At 51.0% G+C, this 16282-nt stretch overlaps 9 protein-coding genes across 9 annotated transcripts; 3 read left to right on the forward strand and 6 right to left on the reverse strand.

Moving 5' to 3' along the window:
- Nucleotides 1-52: 52 nt before the first annotated feature.
- On the reverse strand, nt 53-336 carry IAQ61_005778 (uncharacterized protein; the record flags this gene model as incomplete). Its single annotated transcript, XM_003836184.1, has 2 exons — nt 53-77; nt 149-336. 2 exons carry the CDS (start codon nt 334-336, stop codon nt 53-55), a joined length of 213 nt encoding a protein of 70 aa, XP_003836232.1.
- Nucleotides 337-888: 552 nt separating this feature from the next.
- IAQ61_005779 (uncharacterized protein) lies at nt 889-2559 on the reverse strand (the record flags this gene model as incomplete). Its single annotated transcript, XM_003836183.1, has 1 exon — nt 889-2559. The coding sequence occupies one exon, from the start codon at nt 2557-2559 to the stop codon at nt 889-891; it is 1671 nt and encodes a 556-aa protein (XP_003836231.1).
- Nucleotides 2560-2799: 240 nt separating this feature from the next.
- CLF1 (NineTeen Complex (NTC) component) lies at nt 2800-4878 on the forward strand (the record flags this gene model as incomplete). Its single annotated transcript, XM_003836182.2, has 1 exon — nt 2800-4878. The coding sequence occupies one exon, from the start codon at nt 2800-2802 to the stop codon at nt 4876-4878; it is 2079 nt and encodes a 692-aa protein (XP_003836230.2).
- A 90-nt stretch (nt 4879-4968) lies between these two features.
- SEC13 (GTPase-activating protein S13) lies at nt 4969-6585 on the reverse strand. The gene is made up of 5 exons (XM_003836181.2): nt 6473-6585; nt 6359-6397; nt 6084-6199; nt 5447-6018; nt 4969-5387 (listed from the first exon to the last, which is right to left on the reverse strand). Exons 1-5 carry the CDS (start codon nt 6473-6475, stop codon nt 5224-5226), a joined length of 894 nt encoding a protein of 297 aa, XP_003836229.1. The 5' UTR covers nt 6476-6585; the 3' UTR covers nt 4969-5223.
- A 567-nt stretch (nt 6586-7152) lies between these two features.
- IAQ61_005782 (uncharacterized protein) lies at nt 7153-8238 on the forward strand (the record flags this gene model as incomplete). Its single annotated transcript, XM_003836180.2, has 1 exon — nt 7153-8238. The coding sequence occupies one exon, from the start codon at nt 7153-7155 to the stop codon at nt 8236-8238; it is 1086 nt and encodes a 361-aa protein (XP_003836228.2).
- A 334-nt stretch (nt 8239-8572) lies between these two features.
- Nucleotides 8573-9119, reverse strand: IAQ61_005783 (uncharacterized protein; the record flags this gene model as incomplete). The annotated part of the gene is made up of 3 exons (XM_003836179.2): nt 8573-8622; nt 8685-8948; nt 9002-9119. Coding segments are annotated over 3 exons (432 nt in total), but the record flags the coding sequence as incomplete, so codon positions are not given.
- Nucleotides 9120-9677: 558 nt separating this feature from the next.
- On the reverse strand, nt 9678-10021 carry IAQ61_005784 (uncharacterized protein; the record flags this gene model as incomplete). The annotated part of the gene is made up of 2 exons (XM_003836178.2): nt 9678-9829; nt 9913-10021. Coding segments are annotated over 2 exons (261 nt in total), but the record flags the coding sequence as incomplete, so codon positions are not given.
- Nucleotides 10022-10527: 506 nt separating this feature from the next.
- IAQ61_005785 (uncharacterized protein) lies at nt 10528-14297 on the reverse strand. The gene is made up of 5 exons (XM_066096933.1): nt 12518-14297; nt 11812-12468; nt 11718-11763; nt 11158-11664; nt 10528-11108 (listed from the first exon to the last, which is right to left on the reverse strand). The coding sequence occupies exons 1-5, from the start codon at nt 12737-12739 to the stop codon at nt 10777-10779; spliced, it is 1764 nt and encodes a 587-aa protein (XP_065952925.1). The 5' UTR covers nt 12740-14297; the 3' UTR covers nt 10528-10776.
- Nucleotides 14298-14939: 642 nt separating this feature from the next.
- IAQ61_005786 (uncharacterized protein) lies at nt 14940-16188 on the forward strand (the record flags this gene model as incomplete). The annotated part of the gene is made up of 2 exons (XM_003836176.2): nt 14940-15312; nt 15365-16188. 2 exons carry the CDS (start codon nt 14940-14942, stop codon nt 16186-16188), a joined length of 1197 nt encoding a protein of 398 aa, XP_003836224.2.
- Between the last annotated feature and the right edge of the window lie 94 nt (nt 16189-16282).

Here is a 16282-nt window from a genome sequence, read left to right on the forward strand (position 1 = left end):
CCATCCCACCCCATTCCATCTAACCCCATCCACAAACCCCCGGCAAACCCCTTCACCGCGCCTCAAACTGCACCATCCTACACCACATTCATCAGCCTCAGCTCCTCAACCCCAGAAAACCCTCACACAAGACGCAAATGCAACATACCTGTTTGTCCTCTGCTTATACAGCACGCGGTGCCCGCAGTTGCGGCACCGAATCGGCTCGCCACGCTTGAGCGGGACGTCTTGGTCGCAGTCGCCGCATTTGTAGTGGACGGTGCGGGCGGTGGTGTCGATAGCCATGGAGTCCTGGGCGGTTGTGGTTTGGGTGGTTGTGGGTTGGTAGGCGGACATGGTGTTTTGTGTTTTGTGTCTTTTTTTTGTTCGGAATCAGGTGGGGTGCGTGTGGTGTGGGTGTTGGGTGTTGGGTTTTGGTGGTTGGTGGGTTGCGTTGGGTTTGCGTAGAGTAGGAGGCGTGGAGAGGAGGGCGCGGTGATGGGCGAGAGTTGAAAGTTAGAGTCCGAGGCACGTGCGTTGGCGTGGAGGGAGGGCTTATCGATAAAGAAGTAGTGATTTTTTTTTAAGTGGGGCTTTTTTGGCACGCCAAAGGTACGGGAAGATGTTTATACGGATACAAAGACAGTAGTTTTCAACATGATGCATACTTCACGTTCCTCTCCACCCAAGTTTGATGAGAGCTATATGCACTCATCGTGATGCAACCGTATAGTCAATGTACACAGCATGAAAATACATGACATGCAACAGTAAAAACATCTTCCCGATACGAATCCGTACAATGCTTGGGGTATTGGTATCAAAACGCCGTTAGAATGCATGAATCCCATGATATCCACCTTCACAACGCCTCGCGCAAATGAAAATCTCACTACTCCATTACACAACTTACTCCGTCCGCGGCTTCTTTACTGGCAGAGCTGGCACCTTGAAACCGTTCGCATCCACCTTGGCACTGCCACCGCCGCCGTTGAGCTGCGTAAAGGATCCACCCTTGAACCATCGGTCTTCGTCCGCCTTGCGCTTCCTGCTCGCTTCCTCTCTTGCTCTTGGGTCAACCAGCTCGAGGCCTTGCACCGGTGTGAAGGCAATCGAACTTGTTCCCGCGCCACCGAGCCCAACTCCACCTGTTCTAAGACCTTGTGCGCGTAGACTGGTCGCAGTACCACTGGCGCCAAAACCCTTGAGTGAAGATGCAGCTCCGAGTGTAGTGTCGCCGCCCCATCCGGCACCTTGCTTTTTCGAGAGCTTTGCGCGTGTCTTGGTGTCGATCTGTTGCGCGCGTAGTCGTCCCGTGTCTGTAGCGCCAATCATACCCATGCCCTTTGTGACGTCTCCATAGCCGACTTCCTTTTCTTCCTTACCAAATGCCATGCGGTTCTGTGCCTTGCGTATCTCCGTCATGGCGGTCGCCTCCTTCGCTTTGCGTGCTCTTCGTCCTCCTCGCTTGCGCGATGGCTTATCGTCTGGTGCTGGGAGCGCGCGGACACCCTTGTTGGCGGGGACTTCGGTGAGCTTGTCGAGCCGGCGCTCGCACTCATCCTTGAGTTGCTGGCCCATTGAGCCGTCTGTGCTCTGGTGTACCATGTCTATGCGCGCAGCGAGAATGACCTTGGCGGAAACGATGCGTAGAGCCTGCTTCTTGAGATCCTCGCGGATAGTCTGGAGAAGAGGACTGTGGTAGATGTAACCTTGATGCCTGATGCCAATGTTCGTCGCCAAACCTAGCCCAGTAGCCTTGTTTGATCCCAGTGGCGCAATATTGCAAGCAGGTGTCTTTGCCAGGCCTTGAAGACCTCCAGCATGGTTGATGAGCTGTGCTGCTGCCAAAGAACCAAGAAGTGTCGTGAGATTTGGCGCAAAGACACGCATCCTTGATTGAACAAATTGAGTGAGGGTACTTTTGGCCTTGTCGAGGTCAAGTAACAGCTTGCAGGCGCCAACGACGGCTTCTAGCTCGGCTTCTTTGAGTTTGCGTCCTTGTGCTCTGGTAGCTTCTACTGTGATGACCATCAGCGAGGGGCCGTCGAGAATGTTTTTGAGAGCAGTTCCAACAATATTGTCGGTCCTTTGCGCAATCGTCTTGATGTCGTCGAGAGGGCCATTTTGAAGAATGGCCACGGTTTTCGCGTAGTCGACGGGATTCTTGACGAGTTCTTCCAGGTAAGGGAATACAACCGAGTAGTTGTCGCGGATATATTTATGCACCGTAGCAATCTCGCCGTCAATCTGTGTGGAGAACTCATTCGCCTCCTTCAGCAGCTGATACTCAGGATCATCTTCAATGTCCTCACCATCAAGCAGCTCTTCGCGATTGTCCTGGACCTCGTGGATGCGCTCCAGAGTAGCAGCCATGCTTTTCATAAGCGTGTAACCCCCGCGAACGTCTGACGGAGCCTTGACTTGCTCCTGAGCAGCTGCCTCTTCGTCGACCATGGCCTCGTCGTCATCGACCATGTTGTCCTCGGACATGTTGTCGGCATAGTCATGGAGGCCGGCGTCAGCCTCATCGCCAGAGTCGGCAAAGTCGGCTAGCAACTCTTGCTCAAGAGTAGACATTGTGGTGTGGTATGAGAGTGAGTGGGATGTGGGTGAGAGGATGTTGAAAGCAGGAGCATGGCGTTGTGAGTTGGGTAGCGCGTGTTGGAGCGGCGAACCGTGCGCTTGGCTCACGGATAGCATGCATAACTAGCGCTTTAATTAAAGACTGCAACTTTCACGAGACGCGTAGATAGTGTACTGCAACTACAACTCAACTCTCCTGACTTACCAACACGACGCCGAAACCGCCCGGGAATCATGGAGGCTACACGGGGCCCTCCGCGCGTCAAGAACAAGGCGGCCGCGCCCATCCAGATCAGTGCCGAACAACTGCTGCGTGAGGCCGTCGACCGTCAAGATGAGAAGCTCAAGGCGCCGACGCAGCGCTTTGCTGACCTCGAGGAACTGCACGAGCACCAGGGCCGCAAGAGGAAGGAGTTTGAAGACTATGTCAGGCGTAACAGGATCAACATGAACAACTGGATGCGCTATGCACAGTGGGAACTTGAACAGAAGGAATTCAGGCGCGCGCGGTCCGTCTTTGAGCGCGCACTCGATGTCGACAGTACAAGCGTTGCGCTGTGGCTGCGGTACATCGAGGCGGAGATGAAGAACCGCAACATCAACCATGCGAGAAATCTGCTGGACCGCGCCGTGACCATTCTTCCCAGGGTGGACAAACTGTGGTACAAATATGTCTACATGGAGGAAACGTTGGGCAACATTGATGGCGCGCGGTCAGTCTTTGAGAGATGGATGCAATGGGAGCCCGAAGAGGCAGCCTGGTCTTCGTACATCAAGCTGGAAAAGAGGCATGGTGAGTTTGAGAGAGCGAGGGCCATATTCGAGCGCTTCACAGTCGTCCACCCCGAACCGAAAAATTGGATCAAGTGGGCCAAGTTTGAGGAGGAGAATGGTACGAGCGACCTCGTGCGCGACGTATATGGAACAGCCGTGGAGACCCTGGGTGACGACTTCATGGACGAAAAGCTATTCATGGCGTACGCCAAGTTCGAGGCCAGGTTAAAAGAGTTGGAACGCGCTCGAGCCATCTACAGATTTGCGCTGGATCGCATGCCTCGCTCGAAATCGCTAAACCTCCATAAAGCCTTCACTACGTTCGAAAAGCAATACGGCGATCGCGACGGTATCGAGGACGTAATCCTGTCCAAGCGGAGAGTGCACTATGAAGAGCAAATCAAGGAGAATGCCAAAAACTACGATGCCTGGATAGACTTTGCGCGACTGGAAGAAACCTCGGGAAACACCGATCGCGTACGGGACGTTTACGAACGCGCAATTGCACAAATACCCCCTACACAAGAGAAGCGACATTGGCGACGATACATCTACCTTTGGCTCTTCTACGCTGTCTTTGAAGAAACAGTCTCTCGTGACATAGATCGAACGCGGCAAATCTACCAAGAATGCATACGCCTGCTGCCCCACAAACGCTTCACTTTTGCCAAAGTCTGGCTCATGTTCGCACACTTTGAAGTCCGACAAGGCCAGCTCACCACAGCGCGGAAGCTTCTCGGCCAGTCAATCGGCATGTGTCCCAAAGACAAGCTGTTCAAGGGCTACATTGAGCTGGAAATGAAACTCTTCGAATTCAACCGCTGCCGCCAACTGTACACAAAATACATTGAATGGAATGGCGCAAACTGCCAAACCTGGATCAAATTCGCCGAACTCGAACGCGGACTCGACGACCTCGACCGCACGCGCGCAATTTTTGAACTCGCCGTCGACGAGCCCCAACTCGACATGCCCGAGCTCCTCTGGAAAGCCTACATTGACTTTGAAGAAGCAGAAGGCGAATACGACAGGACGCGCGCGCTGTACGAACGCCTCCTCTCCAAAACAGACCACGTCAAGGTCTGGACATCCTGGGCCCAATTCGAACTCAGCGTGCCCGACGAAGAAGACCAAGATACCCCCGCCGCCAACACCGACGACGAACAAGACCGCCCCATCAGCGCAGCTGCCAAATCCCGCGCCCGCGACATCTTCAAGCGCGCACATGCGCGCCTCAAGGAGAAAGATCTCAAGGAAGACCGCGTCGCCCTGCTCACGGCCTGGCGCTCCTTTGAAGCCATACACGGCTCCCCGCAGGACCAAGAGGATATCGAAAAGCAGATGCCGCGCAAGGTCAAGAAGAGGAGAAAGCTTGACGACGATAGCTTCGAGGAGTATGTCGATTATGTGTTTCCCGCTGATGATGAGAGTGCGGCCAAGTTGGCGAAACTTATGGCGAATGCGCAGAAGTGGAAGATGGAGCAGGCGAAGAAGGCGGCGGCGAAGGAGGAGGAGGAGGGCGGTGGGGATGGGGAGTAGGGAGTAGAGATTGTGAGAGAGATGTATATCTGTCAATAGGGCGTAAATTGGAGCTTAAGGTGTCTAGCAGAGTAATGGGATTCATGGAGCCACGGTTTCAGGCATAAGCACGAGAAACGCAGCTAAACACCAAAGTCACGAAACTTGCTTCAAGGCCATTCCATTGATGTAAAAAAATTGTGTATGCATATGTTCTTCGCTTCGTGTCCGGGGAAGTTAACTTCTACCAAACCCCCTCCCAATCTTCTTGTTTCTCGCAACAACCTAGCGGCGTAGCACAGCTACCTGCCTAGAGCTGCCACCATTCGTCTTCGAGTACTCATTCATGGTTCGATGCGAGCAAATCTACTCCTCGATCGTCTTGACACACTCCCAACCACCACTCAGCCTCTCCTTCCAGAGACTAACTCTGTTGTCCCCAGTGCTAACGGCAAGCACATTACCGCTCAAACTCCAGCTCACACGCCACGCAACGGCGTCGACATTAAGAACGGTGGATTTCCAGTCATCTTTAGTCAAAGTTAGCGAACTGCTCACCGCCAAAGGCAGTGTGAGGGAAGAAACCTACGGAGATCCGAAGACGTCCAAATGCGCACCGTCTTGTCCTGACTCGCGCTCGCAATATAGCTCTTGGACAAGACGGTAGGGCTCCAGGCGACATCACGCACCCAGTCCGTATGTCCTGGGAGAATCTGGGTATTCGTCCACCCGCCAGTCTCGGCACTGAATTCCCAAAGCTTGACCTGGCAGTCGCTTCCTCCCGTAACAAATCGTCTGGCGGCACCAGCCTGGTTGCCGCTCGCGCTTACGACCTGACCGGGTGAAACGGCGGGCGCCCATGACACGCTGTTTACGCCGCTACCACACGCCTGGAAGATCTGATGTGTCCATGCATCCTCCTTGAATTCGAGCACCGAGACGTTGCCATCCGAGGAGGCGCATGCGAGAAGACAGCCAGCCTCATGTGGCGCCCAAGACACAAGATTGACGGATGCGGTGTGTAGGGCGACTTCGTAAATCTTTTGCCAGGTCGAGGATTGCTCGCGCCAGATGATGACTTTGCCGTCGTACGAAGAGGACGCGAGGATGTTGCCGTATTTAGGGTGGGCCCAGGCTACGCACCATACTGCGCCTTCGTGGCTAAAGGAGAGCAGAGTGTCAGTGGCTGGATATGTGTGTAGGTGAGTAGGCAGGTGGTGACGTACCCTCGTAGTGTCTCGACAAGTGTGTGCTTCTCGCCTTCCACCTCGAAGATTTTGATGGTCTTGTCCGAGGAACAAGTTGCTAACCGTCTGCCGTAGTAGTCAAGGACAGCATCGTGCTACGCTTCATTAGCTTCAATTGAAAGCCAGTTGCTGTTGCGCCCATCTTCTGCCATTGGCGCAGGGTAGTGAGTGCTCTTGCATATAAAGGGGGACCCAGGCGGTGGGCGGGTATGCGGGTGAAGGATAAGTATTCAGGGTATCGTTGGTGAACATACAATCATCTCATCGTGGCCAGAGTTCGCTATTACGTTCGCCTGGCATACGAGTTAGTTGGACAGAGTCCTGACATGATGCGCGTCTAGCGGGCAATCGCAGGGATGGAGCTGTACCATTTTTGTTATGCAGCGACTTTGTCCAGATCCGCGACTTCAAGATGGTTGGGTAGGAGGATTCAGTATGTGGTGGAGCAAGGGAAGATGTTGTTGGTGTGTCACGAAGCTTGGGCTGTTCATGTGTTGCTCTGTCCTCAATCGCCAGGGTTCTGTTCTGGCCAGTGCTGATGAGATTAGATTAGATCCGGCACAGCACTAGCGACCTACCTATCCACATAGGGAACAACATCCCGAGGCTTCGACAGAGGCTCAACATTTGGACTTGAGTTCCTTATTGATTTGTTGTTAGTATAAGGGTGCTCTGTATCACTTGTCATTATCTCAGGTCTGCATTAATGTTGCGCAATTGACGTCACTTGTTAAGCTGGGTATGTGGGTATCCTCGAGTACAACAAGCGCTAAACTTTCAGCCTCATTGACGTTCTGAACGCGTTCTCAACCTGATGTACACAGGCTACCTTCTTCTACTTCTACAACTAGCAGTCTTTTGTCTACATTTCAATCTCTCTATTTGAATTTCAGGCAGCAAGACTTGTTCATCTTGGAAAAGCTCCATTGATATACGATTTGCCTCCCGGCTGCCTCTGCTGCCTCGGCGCTAAACTCATATCGCTCTGCTGCCTGAAAGCCTGCATCAATCCCATCGACTTCCAAACTTTTTCGAAGGGTAGGAAGAGATGGCCACAGCATTTATACCTAACACGGATCCCTCGTCGATCCCCCCTACCTCGCATACTCAAATCGCCATGTCTTCACAGCGAATGACGACGTCACCACCATCACCATCACCATCCACAACAAATTCATCCCCCTCGAAACCCCTCAATTCCTCACAAATCGAGGCCCAAACCATCCTAAATCACCTCCTCTCCAAACTGTGTTCCCCAGCCTCACGGTACCACTCTCGTTACGCCCCCTACATCCAGCAGCACCCCTCCCTCCCCGAGACCCTCTTCTCCGCCATCCGACCCCAAATCTGGACCGTCCTCTCCCATCGCCTCTCACTTGATGCACTCAAACTTGTCGCTGGCGACCTCAAGTCAGAAAACCAGGGCACCATCTACCTCAACGCGATCCTCGGGCTCGACAAGCGTTTGAGGATCTATGTAGGTCAGACGAAGAGTCTAAGGCAGAGAGTAGGCCAGCATTTGAACTTTCGGTATCGCAGAGATAATCCGAGTTTGCACTACCATGCGTTGCAGGGCAGTGTGTATAACGCTTTTGGGATTGTTGCGGTGGTGCCAAGAGGGATCAAGGGTATGGATGATGTAGGGTTGATGCTGAATTTGTTGGAGATGTGGGTGTGTTTGATTTTTCGGACGTTGCCAGAGCAGGTATTGGAGGAGTGGCTACCGGGTCATCCTGATGTTGGGAAGGGGAGGAAGGAGGGTAAGGAGGGGGTGTTTGGCGGGTTGAATGTAGCTTGTCCGCTGGATAGTGGGAGTAGAGAGAGGGAGTGGGTTGATATGAGTGGGAGTGATGATCCACTTGTGAGGGACTACCTCAGTGTGGATAGAATGAAAGAAGAGGAGGTTGCGAGGAAAGAAGTTAGGGATGAGAAGAGAATGAAGAAGCTGGTGATCGAGGATACGCCAGAGCAGAGAAAGAGAACATATGCGGAACACGCAAGGAGATTCAACGAGGCTGCACAGCATGAGATCAGAGTTCCGCAGTGGGTGGTGTTAGGTGCCATCGCTACGATGGTGGGCATCGTAGTGTTTAGCAATCGAGGCGGTGTACAACCGAGAGCCAAATGGAGATAGAGAAGCATATGACTCCCTTCAAGCCTACAAAAGGAAAACTTCATACCAAGGCATCGTTTATAACCATCCTAAAACCGGCAGACATTTTGTGGAGCCCAACAATGGCTTGTCCAAAGAGAAAATTGAAGATATCAGCGGAGCGTGGAACACATTTAGGTTATGAGATAGACAAGAGGATTGATAACGGACAATGCCTATCATTACGAAGACCAGTACACCATCACACGGAAGAAGCCCTCCAATCTATCATACTTATCCGTTTTCTCTTCCTCTTTCATCTCGACCTTATCATCGTGCAAGGCCGCACAAGATCACACGCATTTCGCTCTGATCATCATCTAAACACTGCTTCTCCACGACACTCATCTCCCACAAGGATACGATCTGTCACAACAGAATTAGTTCAGGAATCAAACATCAACCCCAGTAGATGGAATTTCACTTACTTCTTTTCACGTAGGCATGGCGTTGCAACAAGGAAAATAGATCAGCCATGGCTTCCTCCGCTGACTTACAAGGAGCTTCGCTAGTCATCAATAGCCGCCACTGTAAGCTGCTGTGGGGATTGTAGACGATAAGGCGCGCTTTGTAGACGTATAAAAGTCCGTGGTGAGAATAGGGGTATAGGCCTTTGTCGACGACAACATCGACGTTCTTCTCCCTCATGCCTGGACTGTATACATTGATACCAAATATGGCACGAGCTTCGGCTGGACACACGATACTCAGCGAGGTTTAATAAAGGAGGTGCTGGCTAACTTACAGATGATTAGTGGTTTGAGGTTCGTCATGAGCTTGACGCTGGCAGCTAATTCTTTCTTAGTCTTCGGATCCATGGTGGTGGTCGATCGCGAGCTTGCCATAATTCCCTCCAAGAATGGCTTTGTAGTTAGAGGAGAGAAGAAGAAGTTTGAAGTGACAGGTACGTATAAACACCGAACGGGACAAACGGCGGGTCTAGTTTGATTCCACTTTTATTTCACTCTCGTGCTTGGCCCAAGGCGGAAAGAGCTAGATGTTATGGGCTTGACTTCTGTGTGTTTGTGGGAATGTACTCTGCTCGAAGATGCAGGCTGTGTTAATGCACAACCGCCATCTAAATCACAACCATCAAGCTGCATCCCGCTCGAAACACACAGCCAACCTAATCGAAAAAATCCTTAGCTCAGTGATGGGGGCCATGTATACGCAAGTACCTCTCAGCCAACTTGTTTTCAAAGTTATCCCTAACCTCCCTCGACTCACCCCTAAACCGATCTCCGGGCATCATTCCAGCTATCCATTTCTTCAGCAAGTCAACTTCATCTCCCATTTACCCCATACCATCTCGCCCACGAAGTACCTCTAGACAAACCGGCCCGAGTACGCAATGATCTCAGTAATCTCTCCATCGCTTCAACCTCTGAAGCAGCACCGCTAGGCGACGCCATCAGCATAGTCTAGGTTATCAGACTACTGCAGTCGTATGCGATGACGCGGGCTTTGTACGAGTGTGAGATGCCGTTTATTGTGCTCTCAACAACGACGTCAAATTCGAGTGGCTTGCTGTGGAAAGTTTGAAGCGAGGCTGCGAACACTGCGCGGGCTTCACCTAGGCATTATTTCAGTTGCTGTTTTGGGAAGTATAGCTCATGGGTCGTGCAGAGATCGGATAGGCATGGGAAGTGGACGTACTGAGGATGGCAGATTTGATCCTCTCGCATCCTAAAAGACTTGCGGAATCCATTGTGGTCATTGAGTGGGGAGATGGTGGCGAAGGGAAGGTGCGGTTGCTCGGGTTAAGCTAGGTAGGTGCTCAGGGTCGTCACGAGATGCACAGTGAGCAATCGAAACAGCGCACATGGACTTGATTTCATCTTCACTTCATTCTATATCGGCTCATCTTATGGTTCTGGTAGCGAACGGTAAATGATAGGATCGTGGAGAGACGGACATCCGACACGTTGTTTTCAGTAAGATATGAACAGAAGCACACCGCGGTCAGAAATGGGGTTATTCACGATAGGACATACCATGTAGATTGTGATGACATCTATTTTCAATCTGAGTAGATGATAATTAAGACGATTCGGTACCCCCTCGAGGTAGCGATGGGTAGGATATTCATACCCGTTAGGCTGACAAGAGATCTCATTCATCCAGCCTTAACGCAGCGGCCGAACAACTGCGTGAAAACGTTGTTTATTGCAGAGGCATCGAGCTTTTATATTCAGAAGGTTAATAGTAGACCATATTTGCCATGTCAAAGCTCACTTGGTCCTCCATTCTGATATTGTAGCAATCTCCCGCCAAACATCTACCACAGCAGTAATAGTAGAGCCCAGATCGGCCTCTCAAATGGTGTTTGAATCAATTGTGCATAACATTGCTTGTGCTCGAAGTGTACGAAACTAATTCCCAGAAAAGCTATAGTGTATAAGAGCTGCGATCAGAACCCGTCTAGACCACAACTACCGACATCCAAGAAAACAAACGAAAAGTTCCTTCATTCAAAATGTAAAATGTTTGGAAGAAGAGAATAACAAGCGAAGGGGTTACTCAAATACCAGAGTCGGTCTGATTGTAGGGATGATTGCCATCAAACCAGTATCCATCCCACTCATCACAGCCTTTCTTAAATTCACTCGTGTCGCCCAGGACACTCTGAATCTCTCCCTTGCGCTCCATGAATTGCATACTGAGTCCTTGCGAGGCATGGAAAGCAATGTGGCAGTGCATAATCCACATGCCGGGGTTATCAGCGGGGAAAGCCATGAGCATATAGCCATTCCTCGGAAGCGTTGCAGTATCGCGACGGGTCGGGTTATTGAGATTCAAGCCAGTTGTAGTTCCATCCCAAATCCCTGAGCCCGTTTTGACGATGTAGAAGTCTAGATAGATATTAGTGGAATCTACGTGTATTTACACTCGGGATCTTACCGTGTCCGTGCAAGTGGATAGGATGGGGGAGTTGGACAGCTGCGGTTGACTGAATCCACCATAGGTACCACCCATTACCAGTCATTTCATGTACGTTGGAATTCGTTCCAAAGTTTGTGGAGCCTGCAAGGACGGTCTCAAGAGAAGGATTGTTCCAGTCTACGATGTGAGGACTGCCATCAATGAGCCACCTGAAAAGGCGTGTATTCGGGTCCTGGAAGCTTTCAACCGTCAATTGGTCGGCGTTACTAACGACAGAAGATGGGACTGTGTTCGGCACGAATGGGACGAGTTTTTCGGACGGCTCGTCTTCACACGATGTTTTCAAAGCAAAGCCTGTCGAGGGAGCAGGGTTGCCGTTGGGAGCACCGTCGTAATGTAGGACAGCTCCCATCTGGACGCCTTTTCCTTGGAACGAGTTCCGTCCACAATCTGTTCCAACTGATACACGAAACCAATAATTGTCAACCGTTTGGTTGGCATTGATGACTACATCGTATCGTTGACCTGTATTCATTTAGCAAGCTGGAGGGAGGAGCGATAAGACAATGCGGTCTTACCGATAGCGAGCGTCAGTTGGTTGGTAACCCACGATTTGATAGGAACCTGTATATGTCAGTATATATAATCGAAATTTAGGTAAAAATAACGTACAAAATCCGCGGTTATTACGGTGAAAGGATGATTGTCCATCGACACACTAAACACATTATCGACAGATGTGTTGATAATACGAATGCGGTAGCTCTTTCCTTTAACAACGTTCATTCTGGCATAGCTACCACCGCCGTTGAGGTTGACATGGGTTCCATTGACCAGAATGTTGTCTGCAAATGGTGGACCCGTTAAGGAATGTTGCGCTACCTCGTTGAGGGTGAATACAGGGGTGTAATACCAGTCCGTCAGTGGTAAAGCACCAAGATCTTCGTCGTAGTTGGCTGTTGCTGGTCCATCGATAATCATGGGACCAACAATACCATCACCGTACTGAGCAGACCAATGCGAGTGATACCATGATGTACCGAACTGCGTAGCTCTAAATCTATATTGTCGAGTTTTCCCTGGAGCAATGGGGCATTCTGTGACTCCTGGAACTCCATCATGTTGACAAGAGTTCAGTTGTCTGACGGCATGCCAATGGATGCCAGTACCATTGTCCTGCAAGTTGTTTTTGACATTGACAACGATCGTGTCGCCCCATTTAGCACGGACGAGAGGTCCTGGATACTGTCCATTGATAAGCATCATTGGTCGGCTCCCACCACTTCCGTCTGGGTTGGGCTTTGTGACATTAGATATTTCGAAGTTGTACTTTGGACCGGTCAGCATTCTTCAGAGCCGAGTGACTTGGGTAGCCTACTGTAACAGTTACGCCATCGGGCGGGGCTTTGGCATCGAAGTCAGTTGAGATACTATATCCGTTGCTCCAGCAGTTTCGGGTGCGTGGTCCATTCGTGCATGCACCATCTTGTCGATTCTCAAGATCTCGATCGGATAGCAACGGATCGGCCCGTAGTGGAATGATACCAGCAAAGGCAATCGAGCCAAAGGAGAGCCAGTTGATGAATGAGTGGAATAACATGTTGGACAATGCAACAGGTTGATTCAGGGGTAGCGAAAGTAGTCTGTCAATATATATGAAAACTCAAGGGAAAGCCAATGTATAAGAAAGAGGTTCCGAGCCCAACTGATGCCAGGTAGAGACAGATCAGAGTGAAGGGTATGGTTTATATTCATATCTTTCAAGGCTGTGCTCTTCGTACATGTCCTCCGAGGATACAGTGTAGCGGGTGATCTACGCCACAAGAGTCGATAGTCTAGAGACAGGGCAAAACGAAAGCCACAACATTGTAATACAATGTTCTAGTGGCTAGGACATCACATGGAAGCATCCCAGGTCCTCGGGATGGAAAGATCGACAGTGATAGCATACTAAGGCGGCTACATTCTCGTCAGCCAATACAGGCGCGGGTCTCATGGGAAAGCGAAGCGTTCTAAATTAGGCTTTACGCCGAGGCTGTGGCGGAATTTCTAGCTGGGCTGAATAGTAAGGCTCCAGGTCGTGATTGTACGAGCATGTAGGCCAGGAAGAACAGACAAGCGGAGTTCAACCTGCTACGGAGTCCGACTGCGCCTGGGCACGACAGTACTTCAGGTCAACATATCGATAATGTGAACATTGACTTTTGTTACTGACTGTGTGCACCAGATGGTAGGTTTGTACACTCTTTTTGGATTTGGCAATACAAGATGGATCCATATGAAGCTTGGCGCGATTCTGGCCCCTGGCAGATGCATGGTTTATTGGAAGACTATGCGCCCTTGTGCTCTGCCCTATGAGCAAGCAAATGGTAGGAGAACCGCGTGGGAAACAAAGAGAGGGCCAAGCCAGACTCGTGAAACGCATGCAGCGGTCTCACAAGGAGTATGCATGTTTGGCGACAGGTGGCCTGTAGACTAGAGCCGATGTATGCGAGCCTTGCAGTTAAACAGGTGTATCAGTCGAGCAGGCGAGGTGAATGGGAGGAATCCAAGCGTAGGATCGGTCAGAGTTCTCAGGGAGTCGGGACAGACGAGGCTCCGAACAATTCCGTCCAGAAGAATGTGCAAAGATTCGCATGGACAAGTCGTACCTCTACGCCACATATCCACTGAGTGAATGTGAGACAAGATTACAGGATAGGGCTGATGGGAAGTCCCTAAGGCCGACTGTTTCCAGGCTCAGTCTTGCTCATACCTAGGCTGAAGTTTCTAATCAGCTGTGCCAAGCGGTGATACAAACCCACCTGAAGAGTTGCGGAGTAGTCGGACCTAAGGCCAGCTCGGAGCAGAGTCATGTAATTGAATCCATCCTCTTACCGTACACTCGTACATGTGTCGGCGTCTCGCAGCAAATAGTGCCATGCCGTGTCGCACCCGATACGGACCCTGAGTGAGTAGCCTACCTATCTCTGATGTGCCTCGAGCTTCAGAGGTAAGACCAGCCCAACATTCCATGATCTTGGGATGTCAAGCCAAGAAGCGGCAGCTAGCAAGGGCTCCAACCAGGACATGGCCATGTGTCTGGAGTTTGGCATCGCATTTGCTTGATATAGACACCAAGGTCAGCGTCGATCATCGGCTGGAAGGGCCGGAGCGGCAGTGACAAAGTGAGCAGAAGGGCTTTCTCGAAGCATCACTACTGCCTAGCCCTGCTCCTACGTGCCTATCAGGACTGGCAAAGGCATAGGCGAGGTGGCTGTTCTGCAAGAATATGCGGACGTTGGGGCCGGAGGATGGAAGTGACGTGAACACTAGGATCTACAGGGGTGGCTGGCACGAATGGCTGCACGGTCCCTATCACATCCCGAGTGGCTTCGGTAGCGGCCGCATGCCACTGCTTCCTCTCCACTTCACGGCCATGTTTTCATCGCAAGCACTGCTGGCTGCGCAGTAGCATCTTGAGTACTGATGGGGCGCATGTTACGAATTGATGTCGACGACGACAAGCTTACATCCCGCCGACTTGTGCTATCCTGTTACAGCTCGCTTCGGTGGTGGCCATGACCCGCGATACGATAGCCGCGACTATTTGCATCTTCGATCAGGCTACCAAGTACGAGTCTTCTCGGTACTGATCCGATTGTCACTTCGAAGGTAAGACGTGGTAGGGTGTACTCGCTCAGGTCCATGGCTTCGTGATATACAAAAAGACTGCATTGCCCCCGTCCAAGACGAGAAGGATGTATTTACATATCCAAGTAATTATCTGATACTTTTCGGTTCAAAGTCATAAATTCAACATGTTCTCTCGTTCATTCTTCCTCGCTTTGGCTGCCACCTCGCTTTCACTTGTGAGATCCGACTCTGACGCCATCTGCTATTCCTTTGGTGTAGACTTTGTCGATGAGGGATCTTACTTCATCAACTCTCAGTCGACCGAGCAATTCACTGCCGTCTCCTACTTTCAAGGATGCAACGACGATATAGCAGATGTTCTTTTCGTCGACCCTGACAATGATGAGTATCTATGTTCTCAAATACCCACGGTCCCAGAGAACAGCAATCAACTGTCAACATGTCCCATCAAGAAAAACCAAATGACGTCTGGCCATTGGCTACTACTCATACTGGGAAATAATGGCGACGATGGCCAACCATTTGCTTGGCAGAGAGGTCAGTTTTACAACTTGTATGTAGGTACGATAGGCTTTGCTGACCATGGTAGATTTGTATCTCACTGTTGGCACTCAAATTACCACCACCATGACACCGACAATGACAGTTAGCATCCTTACCACGCCTACTGAAACAAAAACCATTACGACTACTTCAACAGATGTCATTACAACCGGCCCCTTCTCAACTGTCATTGTCCCAACTGGAACAGCAAAGAAAACCAAGACCATTACACCCAATGCAGTCACCACAACATCCACCAAGACCATGACGAAGACCAAGCTGTCCCTGACCATCCAAAACAGCAAGACCACCAAGACTGTCACAGCAACTTGCACAACTCCCGGCCACAACGCAAAGCCCGACAAGCCATGCGAGTACTCGCCAACGCTCCTCCACCCCGCTGCTCTCGTCACGCCCACCATCATCCCCAAGATGCATCGATTCATGCGAAAGTCTGACCGCCTGGTCGACTACGAATGGGCACGCGCCCGTGTCGAGGCCGCCAAGCAAAGACGCGCAGAGGGCAACCACCTTCAGCGCCGTGCTCCTGATGCGCCTACCACGACCACGACTCTCGATACCCCCGTCACCACTACGACTACCGTTGTTGCTGCAGCGATTACAACAACCGAGTCTGTGCTGGCTACTGCAACTACTACATCTACTCTTCCCGCACCCACTGTTCTCTCTGGCATCTTCACAAACACAGTCACGCTGCCAACACCGACGAAGACAAAGTTGCAGTTTGGCTATGCTACTACGACCAATATTATCACGCTGGGTGCTACTTTCACCAAGACGACGACAGTGACTCCTTCCGCCACTCTGACTGCATGTAAGAAGGAAGGTGGACATTTCTGGAGACTCTAGTCTATGAATTCTCTGCGGAGATTATGTAAAGGGGGAGGCTATTTCTTTCCTGTTGCTAACATCGTTACTTTGATATCTTGGCCATTCCTTTCTG

The sequence above is a fragment of the Plenodomus lingam genome (assembly GCF_022343315.1).
Source record: "Plenodomus lingam strain CAN1 chromosome Unknown contig_23, whole genome shotgun sequence".
NCBI lineage: Eukaryota > Fungi > Ascomycota > Dothideomycetes > Pleosporales > Leptosphaeriaceae > Plenodomus > Plenodomus lingam.